We start from the raw sequence: 21,761 nt of genomic DNA on the forward strand, positions 1-21,761 counted from the left end.
TAAATTTGATATTTCATGGTTTGCATTAATGGGCGTGGCAAAATGGCTCAACAGCGCCCCCCGGAAAACTTTGTGCCTCAAGCCCCACAATACGGTTTGACGTACATGCACGAAAATCGCTACACACCTGTATCATGGCACAACTTAAAGAAAAGTCTCTTGGAGCCATGGCCGAAACCGAACAGGACGTCGGCCATTTTGAATAAATTGTGTCATTTTGGCGAAATTTATGCCATTCCTTCAGCAGTTAATTCAGCCCGAACCGTAACGTGCACCCAGGTGTGTTATACATCAAAATGTGCGTCTCCATCCTGCGACACCACGCATTACTTTTCTCTCTCAAAAGCGTTACCGTGGCGACGCTAGACGCCAAAAGGCGCGCCCCCCCTTCATGTGATTGGTCCATATTTGATAGTTCTCCAAAAGTCACCAAATTTTGCATGCAAGCCAGGCCTGGCGATACATTTGATATTTCATGGTTTTCAATTAATGGGCGTGGCTAACGGTTCAACAGCGCCCCCTAGAATACTTTCCTCTGCCATAACTTTTGAATGGTTTGACATAGAGAGTTGTGGGTGGTGTCATGGGACTCTGTAATGAGTCCTTAAGCTTCGTTGGCCTTAATTAGCCCCGCCCCTTCTTCTGATTGGTTGGCCCGATTTTCTGCTATAACATTGGAATGGTTTGACATAGAGAGTCCTGGGTGGTGTCATCAGATTCTTTATGGAGTCCTTGACCTTCATTGGCCAGAATTAGCCCCGCCTCTTCTTCTGATTGGTTGTCCCTATTTTCTGCTATAACTTTGGAATGGTTTGACATAGAGAGTCCCGCTTCCTGATTCAAACATCTGCCGGCCCCGCCCCCCGACCAATCAGTGGCGAGTAGGGTGATGACGGCCCCGCCCCCCGACCAATCAGTGGCGAGTATGATGATGACGGCCCCGCCCCCCGACCAATCAGTGGCGAGTAGGGTGATGACGGCCCCGCCCCCCGACCAATCAGTTCCCTGTAATGTGGTGACCTCAGAAATATTCCCGGCTCAGCCCGGTTACAACCTTGGCAGAACGGTTACAGAAAAAGTAATAATTAAAATAGTAGGGTTTTACTAATATTTATAACTTACAAATATTTAAAAAATTAGGAAAAAAAAGTTCCAGACATTTTATCGCTATGTTGGTCTGTCCTAAGACAGTAGGTCAAATGAAAGGAATAGCTGAGACTTAGCTCAGCCAGATTATGGCGGTCTTTGGTGCCAGAGGTTGGGAGTTCAAGCCCGGCAATATGCCGAAACTTTTGTCAGCAATTTAGTTTTTTTTACATCAAAATGTTCGTCTCTGTCCTGTGACGACGCACATTACTTCTCTCTTTCAAAAGTGTTACCGTGGCGACGCTAGACACGAAAAAGCGCTCGTCCCCTTCATCTGATTGGTCCATATTTGATAGTTCTCCAAAAGTCACCAAATTATGCATGCAAGCCAGGCCTGGCGATACATTTGATATTTCATGGTTTGCATTAATGGGCGTGGCCTAACGGCTCAACAGCGCCCCCTAGAATACTTTTCTCTGCCATAACTTTTGAATGGTTTGACATAAAGAGTCGTGGGTGGTGTCATGGGACTCGGTATTGAGTCCTTGACCTTCATTGGCCTGAATTAGCCCCGCCCCTTCTTCTGATTGGTTGTCCCGATTTTCTGCCATAACTTTTGAATGGTTTGACATAGAGAGTCGTGGGTGGTGTCATCAGACTCTGTATGGAGTCCTTGACCTTCATTGGCCTGAATTAGCCCCGCCCCTTCTTCTGATTGGTTGTTCCTTTTTTCTGCTATAACTTTTGAATGGTTTGACATAGAGAGTCGTGGGTGGTGTCATTTCTGATATGCTTATGGGGGGCGGTGGACGTGAGTGCGAGGGCCCGTTCATCGCTGCTTGCAGCTTTAATTATTATTATTACTGTAGTTCAGCAGTTTGTACAGCAGGGGGCAATCTTTCTGCTGTGGTTGCAACATTATTTAGGGAGGAAGTTCTTCTCAGGTGGACGGTGTTGCTGGATGCAACAGGACAGATAGTTCCTGGAACCATGTGAACATTGATCTGTTGAGAAGCTGGTCTTTGTGGACACTTGCTGGACCTTCTTGTTAGAGATGCGCCGATCAGGATTTTGAGGGCCGATCACCGATCTCGAAAACCAGTATCGGCCGATCCCGATTTTGCCGATCACCGATCACAGCCTGAAATCCATAAATTCGTCAATATTGTTGTCTCATGTACACGACACTGACATTGTATTATTAGGTATAAAAATGAGGGGATTAGGTGTAAGACTCGGCTTACAACACAACACAAAAAGATGAGTTTATGGGAATATGCTGACATAGCATTTAACCGGTAATGTTTGTGTTTGCTGGGTGTATGTGGATGTTATTGGGAATTTACTGGTGAAAGAAGTTTACTGTGAAATACGGCCATTTCTGAGCTGTAATCGGGAGTTTACTGACCCCACTTTTTTGCCACGGGTAGAGGAACAGCAGGGGACCTTTAGGCCTTTGTTTAAAAAGGAGAGGGGAGGGGAGCCCCCCACCCCACACACACACACACTTTCTCTCTCCCTTTACTCTCTCTTTTGCCACAATAAAACTAAAATTTACATTGTCTAATCAAAGCAAGCATTTTTGATACTGTAAATGTAAAGTAGGGCTTAGTTAGTTCTTTTTTAATTTTCAAAAATATCTTAATCTGAATCTCAACTAAAGTTAAAGTGGATCCCAGGAACATTCAATAATGACAAATTAGAAACAATTGTATGGCACAAAACCAGTCTTTATTTTTATTTGCACAGGCTGAATCCAATTAATTAAACAAGACAGAGTATAGTACAGGAGTGGCATGCAATTCAATTCAATTTGATGGGCCTTATTGGCATGAAAGCAAGACAAAAAAAGTATGGTTCCAATTTTGGAACCGGAACCGAAATCCCAAAATTCGAGATTCGTTTAAAAATGCGCATTTCGAATCTTCATTTCGAGTCCTGGCAGGTTTTTTTTTTTCTCTCTCTCTCTCTCTCTCTCTCTCTCTCTCTCTCTCTCTCTCTCTCTCTCTCTCTCTCTCTCCCCCCCCCGCCCCCCGCGCGCGCTCTGAGTATTACGTCATATCCGCGGCTGCGCAGTGTACTGTTCAGACAAATTCAAACAAAATGGAGGGAAGCAGTGGAAAATCAAAACGGTCTAAAGTGTGGTTATATTATGGTAAGAGAACTGACGGATTGGCGACATGTGTGAAGTGTGAGCGAGAAATCTCGTGCAAGGGGGGAAGTACGTCAAATATGGCCAAACATTTAATCACCCACGGATTATATGTGAGGGACTGTGGCATATTTAAAAATACCCGGGAAAACGGAGCCGACGGACCCGACGGTCAGCAACAAGTAAGATACTCTGTCAATACACTGCATTGCATTACATTATTCCTCCTAATAAACATCATATTATAATTGTAAATTAAAGTTATTACAGTTTTTAAAGTTGTTACATATTAATTACATATTGTTTGATTTTTATTTGTTACATATTAATTACATATTGTTTGATTTTTATTTGTTACATATTAATTACATATTGTTTGATTCATGATTAAATTGAGAATAATTTGATCAACAAACTAGTGTAGTGTGAATTAAGATTAATTAATTAATTAATTAATTATTATTTTGTTTTCCTTTTTTCCAAAACAGACTCTCCAAACTGACAAATGAGGACTACAGAAAAGCAGAGGAATTTATTGAACTCATGGAGATGAGATGAGATGAGATGAGATGAGATATACTTTATTGTCCCCGAGGGGAAATTAGTTTTGGGCAAAGGTGCCAAAGTGCATACAGCGTCTTTTTAAAACATGAGACAAACAATCAACAACAGCATTTCGGCAGTTCACAGTTCATCATTGTAAAAATTCAAGTACTATCAAAAGATCAACAATAAAAACCCCAGTTATAAATCATCATACAAGAGTACTATCAAAAGATCAACAATCAAAATCCAAGTAGTAAATCATCGTACAAAAGTACAGTAGTGCAAAACACACAGATACAAAAAGTACAGTACTAGGGGCTGCCCCTATGCACCCCCCACTCCATGTCCCCCCACTCGGTAGGAAGGGTGAGGGGTTGGGAGGGGGTAAGAGTGAGGAGGGAGGGGGATTAGGTAGGGGTTGGGCAGTGGGGGAACATGGAGCTGAGGGACCACAGGCACAACCCCCAACACAGCATACAAAAGGCCCTATTTTTTGTTCAAAAGGGCAATTGAAGTAGGTAGGAAGGACATTTTATAACGATTATACCTGCAGCGGCTCGCTCTGTAGCGCCTAGCCGAGGGTAGCAGCTCATACACGGGATATAAAATATGTGAAGGGTCGGACAGTATTCTATTTGCCAGGCTGACAACCGTTTTCTCGAAAGTTGCCTGTAGTGACGGAGAGTCTTTCCTACCGATTACCTTCATGGCTGTTTTTTGCATTTTAGCTATTCTAGATTTGAGCTGGACTGACAACGTCAGAGATCCTGTACACATCAACCCTTTGTGCCTCAACTGAAAAGAGCTCCACCTGCGGCCAAGTCCTACCAATCTTGCAAAAGCTGAAGAACCATTTCACAGTCCGAGATGGAGATTCACTGTTTGTCTCCTGTCTAAAGAAGACAATCTGGACTGATCTATTAAAGCGATATCAGGTAAAAATCAATGTCACTGAGACAAATTCATCATGTATTTTTTATTACTCTAATTAAATCTAAATTACATGTTCATATTTTTCAGACAGACCAGGTGAGAAACTTCCTTGGAGAAGCAACTGCCATGGACCCTCGCTCTAAGCATACGCTAGAGGAAGAGGATGCTTAGGAAGATAAGACAGTGTGGAACCGGATCAATGAGAAAATCCTTGCTGCACATGATCCTGCAGAAACAGAACAGGTAATGTCAATTGAATGAATTTAGATTTGTACACATACTGATTTCCTGCACATGTTCTGTATTACTTATTTGTTTCCGACTGTCTGATTACACTTACCTGCTGCAGCTGACAGAGCCTGGTGTCTTCGGCAAGGAGGGACGCAAGCAGACTGACGAGCCAAGAGGGGAGGAGAGCGAGGAATCGGAGGATGAGACTGTTTCAGTGAGTACACTTCAATAAACATTAAACGTTCCTTTAATCATACTTTATTTAAAAAAATCAATGATTGTATGTTGTTTTGAGTTTGAATTACTTTTTTCTTTTAAGCTTCAAACGAGGAAGAAGATGAAGCTAACGCCCCTGGAGAAGCTTTTCGCTGAGGATGATATCCTGAAATTGAAGCAGTTTGACGAGGAGGAAGTGCATCTCATTGACAACAGTAACTTTGAACGCATGGTGGGTTTTGCAAATCTGAAAATGTGTCTAGTCAATAGGGTTGAAGTGAAAAGGTATTGCTGAGCACTTATGATGCATATTCCAACAGGTGCATCGTCTGGCCAGAGTGGGAGGAAGGGACGCGAAGGAATGCGTCCGAAAAGCCCTTGACAGGTGTCGTAGTATTGCTCTACTCTATAACAGCAGTGTGGTAATCAGTGCCAACTGGTGACACCTGGGCCCGGTGTCTACCAGTGTATAAATCAAAGCCGGTTATTCATACTCTCTCTCTTCCTTCACTTGCAGGCACCTGGTCGGTGATGTGGCAGCCTTAGTTTCCTTTTTTATCCTGTTGTTTCGTTTTGCATCCTACAACACACATCTACACTCTCCACTCACACAACATGCACCTCATGCTTACTTTACTGACATCCACATCCAATGTTTTGTAATCTTTTGTTGGACATATTTAAGTTAAGTCGTTTCTTATTAATAAACTTATTTTGTTATTCCTTATCATGGTGTGTCTCCCTCCTTGTCATGGCTGTAAGAGCCAGGCTGTGACAGTTACTATTTGAATTTTACTTTGTATTGCATGCTCTGTTTTAAAAATTGAAAAAAAAATGTTCCTATTTTATTGCTCTCTGTATTAAAAACCAGTGAATTTTGATTATACTGAATTAGGGCTGCAACGATTCGTCGACGTTGTCGACAAAAATCGATAATCAAAATTGTCGACAATGAATTCCATTGTCGACAATAGTCGCTAGACGTGTTTTTCCAACGGAGTGAGGCATCTCACTTCAATACAATCTCTGCCGAGAATCGCGCATGCGCGATAGCGTCTCTGCCGAGCGGCAGCGGGTAAACAATTATGACGGCGTCCCGTCCTGTAGAGCAGCTGCATGTAACAAAACTTCTAAAGTTTTGGAGCCTTTTAGCCACGATACGGTAAATAAAAGATTACTTGCAAGGTTTGCAAAGCAGACCTTGCTTATCACGGGAGCACGTTGGTAATGCACGAGCATTTGAAGAGAACGCACGTCGGGTCTGTGTGACGAGTTTCAAAAAATGATACACACAACCCAGAAAACGTCCTGCCGTCCAGAACCGATTTCACCCACTTGATACAGAAAAAATATGAGACGTTTTATTTTATTTTTTATATAACACATTTGCCTGTCCTTAAAAAATGAAAAATAATGGATAGATGTTTATTTATTCATGGATTTATGTCTAACTGATCACTGTGCCTGTCCTTGGTTTTAAATAGGACATTTTATTAACTTTTTGTATGAACAGGGACAAAGTTGAATAAAATATCTACAGGACTGTCTCAGAAAATTAGAATATTGTGTTCTTTATTTCTTTATTTTCTGTAATGCAAATAAAACAACAAATGTCATACATTCTGGATTCATTACAAATCCACTGAAATATTGCAAGCCTTTTATTATTTTAATATTGCTGATTATGGTTTACAGCTTAAGATTCCCAGAATATTTTAATTTTTTGAGATAGGATATTTGAGTTTTCTTAAGCTGTAAGCCATGATCAGCAATATTAAAATAATAAAAGGCTTGCAATATTTCAGTTGATTTGTAATGAATCCAGAATGTATGACATTTGTGCATTGCAGAAAATAAAGGACTTTATCACAATATTCTAATTTTCTGAGACAGTCCTGTATTTTTCATTGAAGTACCCATCTTTCTCGTGTTTATTATCATTTGCCACATAATTAAAGCGACATACTAAATTTAAGAAAAAATTACTAATTATCCGATTAGTCGACTAATCGTTTCAATAGTCGGTGACTAGTCGACTATTAAAATAGTCGTTAGTTGCAGCCCTATACTGAATTGTGATTTAATTTGAAAATGCAGTCAATATAATTGTCATGAAATGCTAATTTGCATTGTTTGCATACATGGAGCATCAAGGAACTTCAGTCTGGTATGGGTGAGATTGTCGCATTTGTCTGAAGATCGGCTTTGTTTACTGTTCAAGTCTTGCTTTTCAAGAACTCTCTTAAAATGCCACCATTGCTGGGTGTTAAACTGTGTTTAACTCTTTGCTTTGAAAATCGTCAATCTTAATTTAACCAGCCTATGGGTAAGAGGTGACCTGTTTGTCTATGGTGATCTTGTTTAGCTCCAGTAGAGGTTGCTGTGCTTGGGGGGGTGGGGGTGAGGGTTGGGGGGGTTAGGGGGGTTGGGGGATTGGGGGGGTGAAGTTACCCCCCACCCCCATCTGAAAGTCTGGAATGTCACACCTTTGTGTGACAATTCTGCCAGCATGGCACCCTGCTGGGTCTGGCACCTCCAAACACAGCAGGAGGTCCCAGTACAATACGGGAGTTTCCGGACCGGGAAAATGATTAGTTTTCGGCTGGTTTACCTTACATAAATTCCCGTGCTAGTGCCTGAAATACCGGTGGTATACACCATAAACCCTGGGTTTTTTAACATGATTATTTTAGTTTTAGAAATATGTGTCTTGATAGTTTTCAGTTCAGTTTTATCTATAAAGCATCTATTACAATACAAGTTGTGTCTAGGATCTTTCCAGAGACCAGAACATGACCTCACGTCACCAAACACCTTTATTACAGGAGACAATCTGGACCTGGACCTGGACCCAGCTGTGTGTCCTTGAAGAGTGATGCATCAAAGGATTTCATGATCACTTTTAAAGATGCTCCTGGTTTTCCTTCAGAGAAGTGAGTTGTTTGTAAACGTTGTTTCTGAAAAACGTAACTGAGACTGAAACGTTTTCATCGTAACATGTTTAAAGTGAACATTTCTCTGTTTTGCTGCCATTGTTAGATGGTTGTTGATGTTTCCAGAAACACAGCAGACTATAAAGGGGGTGTTGGAGTCTCTTCTGAGTGACTGTAGTTCAGCAGTTTGTACAGCAGGGGACATCTTTCTGCTGTGGTTGCAACATTATTTAGGGAGGAAGTTCTTCTCAGCTGGACGGTGTTGCTGGATGCAACAGGACAGATAGTTCCTGGAACCATGTGAACATTGATCTGTTGAGAAGCTGGTCTTTGTGGACACTTGCTGGACCTTCTTGTTAGAGATGCGCCAATCAGGATTTTGAGGGCCGATCACGATCACCGATCTCGAAAACCAGTATCGGCCGATCCCGATTTTGCCGATCACCGATCACAGCGTGAAATCCATAAATTCGTCAATATTGTTGTCTCATGTACACAACACTGACATTGTATTATTAGGTATAAAAATGAGGGTATTAGGTGTAAGACTCGGCTTACAAAGAGTAAGTGTGGTTTAGTAGCTTCAGCTTTCCTGTGGTACAGCAGACATGTCACTCTCTAAAAGTTGATACAAGTGGTAAACTATAAACCTTAGTTTTCCTGTGGAAAGAGGAATTAAATCTTAAAATAAAAATTAATTATGAATTATTAAGCTTTGTGAAGCTTTAGCGGTAGCATCCGGCGCTTGTGAGGAAACTATTGTGAGTGAAGCAAAACTCTTCACACTAGAACTCCACAGGTCCCTCCTGAAGCGACTGACACGACTGTCATCCTGCGTGAGGATTTGGACTGTTTATACTTTGGTAAAACATTTCATCAGTGAGATATTTATGACGCGGCAGCGCGCACCGCGGATCCAAGCTGCAAACGTGTTTAAACCCGATGTCTTCTACAACTGAAAGCGGCTGATGAGCAAAGCATATGAATTCATTACCTTACGATGTAGTTCTTTATTTTTCTTCCTGTCGTTTATAAGTCTCTGCTACAGGTGTTACAGCTGAGTTAGTGCCGTTGGTGCGCGATCCTTTTTTTTCTCTCCCTTTTTTCTGCTGCAGCCAACTTTGAAAACTCAATATACTCGTGTTAAAAACCTTCAAATGTCTTATCAGCTTTGTTGTGTTGAAATTCTTTTTGTAACATTACTCCTCATGGTATCTCCTTTAGACACACTTTGCAAACTGCAAATTTGTTGTCCTTTTCAGACATTGTAAAACTCCCGCACCGGCGAGGCCGATGCCCCTTTAGGACGGCTCGGTCTGAGGTGTGGGAACGCACGCGCGGGCGGGCGGGGGGTTTGTTGTTGTAAACGTCATCAGATCGGCCGCTCTGAACTATTATTTTCCGATCTCCAATCAAAACCGATAGGGCCATTATCGGCCCGATCCCGATCAGGGGCCGATCGATCGGTGCATCTCTACTTCTTGTACCACCAGATTGAGAGCTTGTACTGGGAGTAAGACGTGGACGTTCTCAGTCGTCTCAGGAGGACCAGAGAACCTTCAACATGACAGGAAGTCCTCTGGTGGACTGTCCTCATCCAAACATGACTCCATGGACCTTCAGACATCATGTGACCTAGTTCTTCATGATTCCTCCACAGAGTGGACCAGCAGATCTCAGAGTCCCCCAGTGGTCTGTCTGTCCAGCAGCATCAGACCCAGCTGGACTCCATCTTTCAGGTCTTTACATGAACAACAACTGCTTCTCCACCTGTTGTCCTGAAGTCCATCTGCATGCTGGTCTCTGGAGACCAGTGGACTGTCAGTCTGTCCAACATGGACCTGATGTTTGTCTCCATGGTTTCAGTCTGATTGTGTCCTTCATGTGATCTTCTGTTCCAGCTGCTGGAGGACGACATCGTCATGTTTGTGAAGGACGAGCTGAAGAAGATCCTGAAGGTTCTGAGTCCAGATTACCCAGAATCCTCAGTGAGTCTGGAGGAGGATGAAGATGAAGAGCAGAAGAGCATCAGAGAGACATTCGTGAAGATCACAGTGAAGTTCTTGAGGAGGAGGAAGCAGGAGAAGCTGGCTGACCTCCTGCAGAGCAGTAAGACCTTTCTCTGAACATCTGAGCTGCTGGATAAACAACACCCAATGTCTCAGTAGATGACCAACATTCACAGATCAGACACAACATTAAACCCACTGGAAGGTGGAGGAACTCAGCTCATCTTCTGTTAGGAATCAGAAATCAGAAAAAGCTTTATTGCCAGGTCAGACATAAATCAGACGAGAGAACTTGACTCCGGTTCACACCGATGGCACCATTAATACGGACGCCATTTTTAGAGGAAGGGTGACACTGGGATGGAGGAGGGAAAAAAAGGCATCTTCACACTGTGTATTAATACCTAGTGTCAAGGTGCAAAAAAACACCTCAGCACAGAAAAGCAACATACACACAACAAAACAACATCATGCTTATGGGTATACGATATGGGCAGGTCGGGGGATGGGGGGGGTGGGACCCGGCACAGGTCCTCCAAGTGAGGGCCGCGGCCATTGCCAGCTGGCGCTCCAACCCGGAGACTGTGTCAGGAGGGGCTACTGATAAGAGGGGGGTGCCAGGAAGGCGTTGAATATGGGGAGAGGGGTAAGTCCGAGAACCTTCGCCCAGAGTGCAGCCAAACGTCCTTGATGTTATCTGGCAGCGGTACAGTTCTGGGAGGGAGATCCGCAGGTGTTTGTGGGAGAGGGGGAGGGTTGAGTTGGGTGCAGAGCGTCATGTTTACATTCCTCCAGGGAGATTTGTGACGAAGAGGCCTGCCATGCCACTCCATCAAGGCCAAATCAAATCAACAATTTGCAGGCAGCTCAGTAATTTTACGTCTGCCTTTTAGTCTTCTGGTTCCTCAATAAACTCCGATCAGACGAATTTGTGATCAATCCCCGCCAAGCCGGGTGCCCAGCTTCTCCAAGGTGTTCTCCATCTTGTTAAAGAGCTCAAAGACCCCTGCTAGCCTACGATTCTGTTCAAGAATCGCATCCAGCTTGCGGCCCTGCTCACCCAACGTTACAGTCTGAGTGCGGAGCCCCGTGAATGTTGATTCTTTAGAGGAAGTAGAACTTGTTGTGGACTGGTTTTAATCACTATGTGGTTTTCCTTATTTCATCTTTATTTAGAGACCGTCACTGCCGTTTGTCAATCCAAACTCAAAGGTCAGCTGCAGAAGAAGCACCAGCATGTGTCTGAGGGGATCATTAAAGCAGGAAAGAAAACCCTTCTGGAGCAGATCTACACGGAGCTCTACATCACAGAGGGAGGGACTGGAGAGGTCAACGATGAACATGAAGTCAGACAGATTGAAGCAGCTTCCAGGAAACCAGACGGAGCAGAAACAGCCATCAGACAGGAAGACATCTTTAAACTCCCACCTGGAAGAGATGGACCAATCAGAACGGTGATGACGAAGGGAGTGGCCGGCATCGGGAAAACAGTCTTAACACAGAAGTTCACTCTGGACTGGGCTGAAGGCAGAACCAACCAGGACATCCAGTTCCTGCTTCCATTCACCTTCAGAGAGCTGAATGTGCTGAGAGAGGAGAAGTTCAGCTTGGTGGAACTAGTTCATGGATTCTTCTCTGAAACCAGAGAAATCTGCAGCTTTGAAGACTTCCAGGTCGCGTTCATCTTTGACGGTCTGGATGAGAGTCGACTTCCTCTGGACTTCCACAACTCTACAATCGTCAGTGACCCCAGAAGGTCCACCTCAGTGGACGTACTGCTGACAAACCTCATCAGGGGGAACCTGCTTCCTTCTGCTCGTCTCTGGATCACCACACGACCCGCAGCAGCCAATAAGATCCCTCCTTACTGTGTTGACATGGTGACAGAGGTCAGAGGGTTCACTGACCCACAGAAGGAGGAATACTTCAGGAAGAGGTTCAGAGAAGAGGAGCAGACCAGCAGGATCATCTCCCACATCAAGACATCACGAAGCCTCCACATCATGTGCCACATCCCAGTCTTCTGCTGGATCACTGCTACGGTCCTGGAGAACGTCCTGGGAACCAGAGAGGGAGGGAGGCTGCCCAAGACCCTGACTGAGATGTACATCCACTTCCTGGTGGTCCAGGCCAAAGTGAAGAAGGCCAAGTATGATGGAGGATCTGAGACGGATCCACACTGGAGTCGAGAGAGCAGGAAGATGGTGGAGTCTCTGGGAAAACTGGCTTTTGAGCAGCTGCAGAAAGGAAACCTGATCTTCTATAAGAAAGACCTGAAAGAGTGTGGCATCAATGTCAGAGAGGCTTCAGTGTACTCAGGAGTGTTCACCCAGATCTTTAGAGAGGAGAGGAGCCTGTACCAGGACCAGGTCTTCTGCTTCGTCCATCTGAGTGTTCAGGAGTTTCTGGCTGCTCTTCATGTCCATCGGACCTTCATCAAGTCTGGAGTCAACCTGCTGGAAGATCAGACAACCTCTCTCACATCTGAAACATGGGTAGTTCAGGAGGAAGATGAAGATGAATTTGAAAATTATGAAGATGAAGAATATGATGATGATGAAGATGAAGATGAAGATGAAGAGACTCGCTTCTATCAGACAGCTGTGGACACGACCTTACAGAGTCCAAACGGACATCTGGACTTGTTCCTGCGCTTCCTCCTGGGTCTTTCACTGGAGACCAATCAGAACCTCCTACGAGGTCTGAGGACATCAAACCAAAGAAGTTCACAGAACAATCAGGAAACTATCAAATACATCAAGAAGAAGATCAGTGGGGATCTGTCTGCAGAGAGAAGCATCAACCTGTTCCACTGTCTGAATGAACTGAACGATGGTTCTCTGGTGGAGCAGGTCCAACGGTCCCTGAGGTCAGGACTTCTCTCCACAGATAAACTGTCTCCTGCTCAGTGGTCGGCTCTGGTCTTCATCTTACTGTCATCAGGAGAAGATCTGGAGGTGTTTGACCTGAAGAAGTTCTCAGCTTCAGAGAAGGCTCTACGGAGGCTGCTGCCGGTGGTCAAAGCCTCCAAGAAAGTTCTGTAAGTACAGACGCATGTTGGACCTCTAGTTTCTGACTACGGTTTTACCTCCAGATTTCATGTTTTCTTCACTTGTTTGGGTCTTTTTTCAGCACAACCTCACATGAGTGAGTTTACACTGGTTCTTTCATTTCCAGAGACTTTAATGACACATTGGACCTAAAATCACACACACAAGCATGAACTCTGACAAGGAAACACAACAGTGAAATAACCTGTTTTTTGTTCTTTTCTTCCATCTGCAGACTGAGTGGCTGTCACCTCTCAGGGCACATCTGTCCACTTCTGTCCTCAGTTCTCAGCTCTCAGTCCTCCACTCTGACAGAACTGGACCTGAGCAACAATCACCTGCAGGGTTCTGGACTGGAGCAGCTGTGTCCTGGACTGGAGAGTCCACACTGTCATCTGGAGTCTCTCAGGTCAGGATTCATTCAAATCTTTTCCTGCTGACTTCCTTGCAATGTCAATGTCAATGTCAATTTTATTTATAAAGCACATTTAAAAACGACCGAGGTCGACCAAAGTGCTGTACAGCATACAAGAAAATAAAACAATACCAAAAGAAAAACACAGTACCCAGTGTAGAAACAATAAAATCACTAAAATACTAAAATGATCAATAAAATAGTAATAAAAAATAGAGAATAGACGACAAAGAACAGACACATAAAGTGTACAATCACTTCTCACAGATGTGGGGGAACTAATTTGTCACACACTAAAAGCCAAAGAAAATAAATACGTTTTCAAAGAAGACTTAAAAACCACTAGGGTCTGGGCAGATCTAACATTTAGTGGCAAACTATTCCACAGCTTAGGGCCGGCCACCGCAAAAGCTCGGTCACCTCAGTTTGCAGCAGATAATTCACTTCAGTCCAGTTTTACTGGTAGAACCCACTTCACTACAAACTCACCTTAACATTCCACACAGAAATCAAAGGTTTAAACCGCAGTGTGGTCTAATCAGTACCATATTATTGATTCTTGATTAATGTAATCTTGATTAAGTTATGGGAACGACACTTTCTCTCCGTCTTTCTGGATGTCTGCTTTAAAACCTGCAGTTGTGAATTAAACCACTGGGCCGACTTGCTCTGACCTTTGACCTTCTGTTCCTGAGGGATTACACCGTCCAACGTTGTTGACACTGAAGCTGTAGTTTTGTCAACAACATCATCCAGCTGTGCAGCAGCAGGATTCAGGATTCCAGCAGAATATCTCCTTCCACATGTTGATTCCACAGAATTCCACAGAATATGTGCTCCAAGATGGCAGCTATGTCAACCCTTTGTTTGTCAAGTCTGTGGAATTGTAATGTTTTAAGTCACTTCATGTGAGATATTTTATTCATACTGGGTCTGAATTTTGGATGTTTTGCAAGATCTTCAAGATTTTCTCACTCTGAGATCTCTGTGACATTTATTTCATGACATTTTAGTATCAGTCTGCCTTAGAATTGTTTGAGGCCTAGTTTGATGCTGGACTGTTTGGAGCCTGCCTCCTCTCTTGAACTCTCTAGCTCTATAGTAGCTGGCATCCATCAGGCTATCTGCCCCCTCTAGCCCTGCATCAGCTAGCCTGGCTGCTGGCTTCCACCATCCCTGCTTCGGCTAGCTTGGCTGCTGGCTTCAACCATCCCTGCTTCGGCTAGCTTGGCTGCTGGCTTCCACCATCCCTGCTTCGGCTAGCTTGGCTGCTGGCTTCCACCATCCCTGCTTCGGCTAGCTTGGCTGCTGGCTTCCACCATCCCTGCTTCGGCTAGCTTGGCTGCTGGCTTCCACCATCCCTGCTTCGGCTAGCTTGGCTGCTGGCTTCCACCACCCCTGCTTCGGCTAGCTTGGCTGCTGGCTTCCACCATCCCTGCTTCGGCTAGCTTGGCTGCTGGCTTCCACCATCCCTGCTTCGGCTAGCTTGGCTGCTGGCTTCCACCATCCCTGCTTCAGCTAGCTTGGCTGCTGGCTTCAACCATCCCTGCTTCGGCTAGCTTGGCTGCTGGCTTCCACCATCCCTGCTTCGGCTAGCTTGGCTGCTGGCTTCCACCACCCCTGCTTCGGCTAGCTTGGCTGCTGGCTTCCACCACCCTTGCATCGGCTAGCCTGGCTGCTGGCTTCCACCACCCTTGCATCGGCTAGCCTGGCTGCTGGCTTCCACCACCCCTGCTTCGGCTAGCTTGGCTGCTGGCTTCCACCACCCCTGCATCAGCTAGCCTGGCTGCTGGCCGCCTCCAGCCCTGCATCGGCTAGTTTCCACCTGGCTGCCGGTCTCATCCACCCCTGCATCGGCTAACCTACACCTGGCTGGAAGGACGATGTTGCTATTACTTCTTCCTGTACTGCTCTCCCTGGTTAATCAATGCAGCATAAATGGAACTCCGCATGGCCTTCACGCGATCGATAACTCCTCGACACTAGGTCAACTCTCCATTCAGGGTCCTGATGTTTGCCAGGTAACACGTGCCTATGTGTGCCTACAGGGCAACAACCTGCTACCTTTGTTTTTTTCTTCTGACTATGTGGATTTGAACAGACTGTATCATGACCCTACAAGACAACTTTACCATTTCGCTAGATGGTCTTTGTGACTTTGTATCAGAGCTGAATAGGTCCTCCAAGAGAGAATCCCCCTCTAGGCTTACACCACATAAGCAGAGATGTCTTATTCTTTTAATTTTGTTGATTTCAGGAAATGTGAAACCCAATCCAGGCCCTAATCTTGTTACTGATTTTAACACCCCTGCTGATTTTAAATCGAGAACTGGTCTTGGTTTTATTCACTTGAATGTACGTAGTTTATTAGCTAAAATGGATATGATCCGTATTTGGGCCCAATCAACTGCTGCTGACGTAATCGTTATTTCTGAAACTTGGCTCAGTAAATCTGTTAGTAACTCTGATATTTGCATTGAGGGATACAATGTTTTCAGAGCGGATCGACCCAAAAGGGGTGGGGGTGTAGCAATCTTTGTGCGAAAGCAGTTCCATGTGAATGTGCTTCTTACCACGTCAGTGAGCAAGCAATTTGAATTTTTAGCTCTTGATCTTGAGGTATCCAAATCTCTCCATATCACAGTTGTTGGTTGCTATAGGACACCTTCAGCTGTCAGTAATGCCCTGCCCTCTTTAATGCAGCTCATATCAGATCTGGATTTTAAGGAAATTGTTATGATTAGTGATCTCAACTGGAACTGGCTACACCCAGTATCTGACGATTTTAAAGCCTGCTGTGATTCAATGAATCTCTTTCAGATTGTCGACAGCCCCACTAGACCTAATCTGAAATGCCCTGACAAATCATCCCTGATCGATTTGATCCTAGTCAATGCACCCCATAAATACACAACTGCTTCTGTTTTTGCAAACGACATCAGTGATCACTGTGTTGTTGCCACGATCAGAAATACCAAAGTCCCTAAATCCAAGCCACGTATTATTATAAAGCGTAATGTTAAACATTTCAATGAGCAGGCGTTTCTCCAAGACCTGTCTAACGTTGACTGGGAGCGAATCAACTTCATTCCTGATGTTGAAAATGCCTGGGTTTTCTTTTCTGATGGTTTTAATAAAATTGTGGACAAACATGCACCTCTCAGGAAGTATAGAGTCAAGGGGAGAAATAATGCATGGTTCTCCCCAGAGTTAGCCAGCTCCCTCCATGAGCGCAATGTTGCCTGGAATAGAGCCAGGAAATCTGGTCTTGAGTCAGACTGGCTGCTTTTCAGGCGCCTACGAAATGCCTTCACAGTTGCAGTCAGAAATGCAAAGGCAAGTCATTTTCTCGCAAAAACAACAAACAACTTGAATAACCCACTGAAATTCTGGAAGACCATCAAGTCCCTTACCAGTGACAATAAGTGCATAGAGCTCCCGCCTTGCATTATGAAGGGGTTACAGAAAATTGTGGGCAAGGAAGAAATGCTTGCCAGCTTTAATGAGCACTTCATTGCCTCTGGCAACCTGTTTGAGTCTCTTAACAGAGACTGTGGAGCCTCCCCTGATACCTCTGATGGTCATGTCGCAGTGGATCAAGCCTTTTCTTTTAGCCCATTTACAACCCCAGAGGTGTGCAAAGCCCTCAAACTTTTAGATACTAGCAAATCAGCCGGCCCTGATAAAATGGAACCTTACTTTTTAAAGCTAGCGGCAGACTGTATTGCTCCTCCTTTGACTCAACTATTTAATCTCTCGTTGGATACGGGTGAAATCCCCCACATATGGAAATCTGCTTTTGTTCTTCCCCTGTTAAAAGGCGGAGACCCTACTGTTTTAAATAACTACAGGCCGATTTCTAAGTTGTCCACCCTGGTAAAGGTTTTAGAATCTCTTGTAAGTGAACAGCTCAAGGAGTTCTTGTCTTCAAGTGACATCCTATCTGATTTCCAATCAGGGTTTCGAAAAAAGCATAGTACAGTGACAGCGGCTGTAAAGGTAGTAAATGATTTTATTGAATTTTTAGACAACAAGCAGTACTGTGCAGCCCTTTTTATTGACCTATCCAAAGCCTTTGATACAGTGGACCACACATTATTATTGCAAAGACTCACCAGTGTAGGACTATCAGGAAAGGCTGTCTGCTGGTTTGAGAATTACCTATCTGGCAGATCTCAGTGTGTACAGGCAGAAGGCATCCTGTCTAGCCCACTTGATGTATCCAAGGGTGTGCCTCAGGGATCGATTCTGGGACCTTTACTATTTATTATTTATATCAACGGTCTCAGTCAAAATGTTCCCCACGCTAGGTTTCATTTGTACGCAGACGATACAGTTCTGTACTGCTCCGCCCCTACCCCTACCCAGGCTCTCTGTTATTTACAAGAGGCTTTTAATGTTGTGCAACGCACCCTTGGTGACCTTAAACTTGTCTTGAATATTGATAAGACTAAGCTTATGATGTTTTCAAACAAAAGGTCTAAGCCTGTGAATATCCCCCGTATCACCTCGTCCCAGGGCTTTGAGATTGAGACTGTGTCCCAATACAAGTATCTGGGAATTCTGATCGATGACTCTCTCTGTTTTAAGCCACAAATTCATCAACTTGTTAGAAAACTTAAGTTGAAACTGGGTTTTTTTTTCAGAAACAGGGCATGTTTTTCTTTTGAGGCTAGGAAGAGGTTGGTTGCAGCCACTTTTATGTCTGTGCTGGATTACGGTGACATTCTGTATATGCATGCATCTTCTCAATGCCTCCATTCGCTTGACACTGTTTATCATGGTGCATTGAGATTTATTACGAATATGAGAGCTCTCACTCACCATTGTACATTGTATGCCCGGGTGGGTTGGTCGGCCTTGTCCACTCGCAGGCTCAACCACTGGTACATTTTCGTCTACAAGGCTATACTTGGTCTGATTCCAATATATTTACAGTCATACATTGACCGTAAAGAATCAGGAGGCTACCATCTACGCTCCCAGGAGCGTCTACTACTATCTGTCCCTAGAGTGCATACTGAGCTGGGAAAGAAGGCCTTCAGGTATGCTGCGCCTTCCTCCTGGAACCAGCTGCAAAACACCTTGAATGTCAGAGAGCTGGTCTCACTTAATGCTTTTAAATCGCTCCTGAAAGATCTTGAAATGTCCAATTCTGCCTGCAAATGCTATGAGTAATGTCTACAGTGTTTTGTGTTTTGTTATGTGTCGTGTCATATGTCATGTTACTGTGTTGCTGCCTGTCTTGGCCAGGACCCTCTTGTAAAAGAGATTTTTAATCTCAACGAGTTTTTGTTTCCTGGTGAAATAAAGGTTAAATAAAAAAAAAAAAAAAAAAAAATTCCCTGGAGAAATCTAGGATTACTGCGTTTAGCGACGCCGGGTCACTACAACCCACAGATAACTGTTACCATGACGATGAGGGATGAGGGAGTGGTGCTGGATGACCATCAGCTGAGCCGATTGTCCATCAGTCATGTTACAAATAGATGTAATGTTTTCTACAAACTCTCCTGACATGGTACAAACACATTCATCGTCCGAGTTGTCGTGGACGTGAAATCAACCATGAGCTGGTTTTTGCAGCCTCTAGCGGGAGGAACTGCAGCGAGTCAGAGTTCCTCATGAGACCCGACCCAGAAGTGAGATGGTCGGCACTTGGTCTCCACCTGGACAGCCAGCGGTGAAGGACGACATGCTGTCAAACATATCACCGGTCAGATTTGAGATACAGAGAAAACTCTGGAGTCCCACATTGTTTTGGTAGAGTTACACAGCGGTACCACACTAACTTAGTGTTTTAGTGGCCAGGTGGGTAGCCCCAGTTCACTGCGGTAAACATGTGGCCAAACCCAGAAATGGAGCGCTATTCTGTGATGCAGACAGGAGAGACGCGCTACGACACACAGACCGTAACAGGAAGTGATGCAGAACGCCCTGCAGCGTCATGGGGTCTTGGTATCTGTCAGAAGCTGCATCAATGTGGCCGTCAGTTTTTTATCCTCTGGTCAAAAGCAGAACGTGGAGAATCATCCAGAGACGCTGGAGGAGGAACCAGGGGTTCTTCATCCCACATCCTCACACCTTGGAGGTGGGAACCTCCGACTGTACCGCTGTGTGTCCGCATATCCGTCCGCCCAGGTGAACATTTCCTTTTTTCGACCAGGATGAGCCGACGTCTTCCAGTCAGGTTTTCCTGTTCACCACAGTACTGAGACCGTCCTTGTCAAGGTGTTCAATGACATCCATATAAATGCAGACTGTAGAAGAACTACAGTGACGGTACTATTGGACCTCAGCGCAGCATCTGCTACCGTTGTTATAGTATTTTACTAGAGTCACTGGAGAACTGGGTCAGACTTTGTGGACCAATACTTGACTGGTTTGAGTCTCACTTAAAGGACAGGGACTACTTTGTGTCAACATGAAACATGTTACATCAGAATCAACAAAAATTAAATGTGGGGTTCCCCAAGGTTCTATCGTAGGACCCTCATATTTAACATCTTAACATCATTTAACACCTGGTTGTTGTTCTTTTCTTCCGTCTGCAGACTGAGTGGCTGTCACCTCTCAGAGGACATCTGTCCACTTCTGTCCTCAGTTCTCAGCTCTCAGTCCTCCAGTCTGACAGAACTGGACCTGAGCAACAACGACCTGCAGGATTCTGGACTGGAGCAGCTGTGTCCTGGACTGGAGAGTCCACACTGTCACCTGGAGTTTCTCAGGTCAGGATTCATTCAAGTCTTTTCCAGGTCCAGCTGCTAAACATGTCTGCAGCAGGACACTTGAGCAGGGGACATGCAGCAGACCTCTGTTGTGTGTCTGCAGGCTGTCAGGCTGTCTGATCTCAGAGGAAGGCTGTGCTTCTCTGGTCTCAGCTCTGACCTCCAACCCCTCCCACCTGAGAGAGCTGGACCTGAGCTACAACCATCCAGAAGAGTCAGCAGGGATGCTTCTTTTTAGACTGGAGAATCCCCGCTGGAGACTGGACACACTAAGGTAGGACACTCTCAGGTAGGACACTCAGGTAGGAGACTCTCAGGTAGGACACACTCAGGTAGGACACACTCAGGTAGGACACTCTCAGGCTGGACACTCTCAGGTAGGACACACTGCTGGTGGGGGGTTGTATGCTGGTGGTCATGGTGGAGCAGGTGTGGGGGTTTTCCTCCACCTCAGGTGGTTGCTCAGGGCTGTGGGGGGATGTAGCGGATACGGGAGTGTCCAACAGGTGATGGGGGGAGGGGGTGTAGTGGATACGGGAGTGTCCAACAGGTGATGGGGGGGAGGGGGTGTAGTGGATACGGGAGTGTCCAACAGGTGATGGGGGGGGGGGGGGGGGGGGGGGGGGGCTCTGACATCTCTGCTTCCTCTGAGAGAGACTGAGCTGGTCTGACCCTTCTCCTCCTTCCAGGATGGAGCCTGCTGGACAACGATGGCTGAAACCAGGTCTGAGGAAGTGTAAGTGTGTTTCTATTCAACCATTTTCACTCGTTCATGAGTCCATCAGTGATCAATAACTGATCAATAATAATTGCAGCTGCTTCTTTGTTCTCGATCAGATTCCTGTCACCTCACCATCGACACAAACACAGTCCACAACAAGATCAAACTGTCTGACAACAACAGGAAGATGACACGTGTGGAGGAGGATCAGTCATATCCTGATCATCCAGACAGGTTTGATGGTTATGGTCAGCTGCTGTGTAGAGAAGTTCTGACGGGTCGCTGTTACTGGGAGGTCCAGTGGAGCGGAAACATTTCTGTATCAGTGAGTTACAGAAGAATCAGCAGGAGAGGAAACACTGGTGACTGTAGGTTTGGAGGAAACGATCATTCCTGGAGTCTGGAATTTTTTCCAGGTGGTCAGTACTGTGTCTCTCACAATAACAGAGAAACATTCACCACCATCTCCCTATCTCCACCTTCAGACTCTGGCAGAGCAGCAGTTTACGTGGACGTTCCTGCTGGAACTCTTTCCTTCTATGGAGTCGTCTCTGACAGACTGATCCACCTCCACACCTTCAACACCACCTTCACTGGACCTCTCTGTGCTGGATTTGGACTCTGGTCCTGGTCTGGGTCCTTGTCTAGGTCCAGGTCTGGTTCCTCAGTGTCTCTGTGTCCAGTTTAGTCTTCAGAGTCTCCTTTCAGAGAAACTGTCTCTGCTGGATCCTGGACTTGGAC

At 45.1% G+C, this 21,761-nt stretch overlaps 1 protein-coding gene and 1 long non-coding RNA gene across 2 annotated transcripts; both read left to right on the forward strand.

Annotated features, from left to right (window-relative positions):
* The first annotated feature begins 4,595 nt into the window (after nucleotides 1–4,595).
* Nucleotides 4,596–5,393, forward strand: LOC133449234 (uncharacterized). Its single transcript, XR_009783014.1, has 4 exons — nucleotides 4,596–4,719; nucleotides 4,805–4,960; nucleotides 5,067–5,162; nucleotides 5,268–5,393. It is a non-coding gene; the product is annotated as an uncharacterized LOC133449234 (long non-coding RNA).
* A 1,912-nt stretch (nucleotides 5,394–7,305) lies between these two features.
* Nucleotides 7,306–21,708, forward strand: LOC133449088 (NLR family CARD domain-containing protein 3-like). The gene is made up of 9 exons (XM_061728219.1): nucleotides 7,306–7,337; nucleotides 9,758–9,836; nucleotides 9,999–10,206; nucleotides 11,283–13,141; nucleotides 13,558–13,565; nucleotides 20,126–20,299; nucleotides 20,403–20,513; nucleotides 20,754–20,779; nucleotides 21,137–21,708. Exons 1-9 carry the CDS (start codon nucleotides 7,306–7,308, stop codon nucleotides 21,706–21,708), a joined length of 3,069 nt encoding a protein of 1,022 aa, XP_061584203.1.
* The last annotated feature ends 53 nt before the right edge of the window (nucleotides 21,709–21,761 follow it).

This window comes from Cololabis saira, chromosome 8 (genome assembly GCF_033807715.1).
Source record: "Cololabis saira isolate AMF1-May2022 chromosome 8, fColSai1.1, whole genome shotgun sequence".
Lineage (NCBI taxonomy): Eukaryota > Metazoa > Chordata > Actinopteri > Beloniformes > Belonidae > Cololabis > Cololabis saira.

What these genes read in the sequence shown, in the direction of transcription:
- LOC133449088 (XM_061728219.1), top strand. Translation starts at nt 7,306, where the DNA reads ATGGAGCATCAAGGAACTTCAGTCTGGTATGG. An exon ending in TGTCACCTGGAGTTTCTCAG is followed by an intron (nt 20,300 to 20,402) that starts GTCAGGATTCAT and finishes GTGTGTCTGCAG; the next exon opens with GCTGTCAGGCTGTCTGATCT. An exon ending in AGCTACAACCATCCAGAAGA is followed by an intron (nt 20,514 to 20,753) that starts GTCAGCAGGGAT and finishes CCTCCACCTCAG; the next exon opens with GTGGTTGCTCAGGGCTGTGG.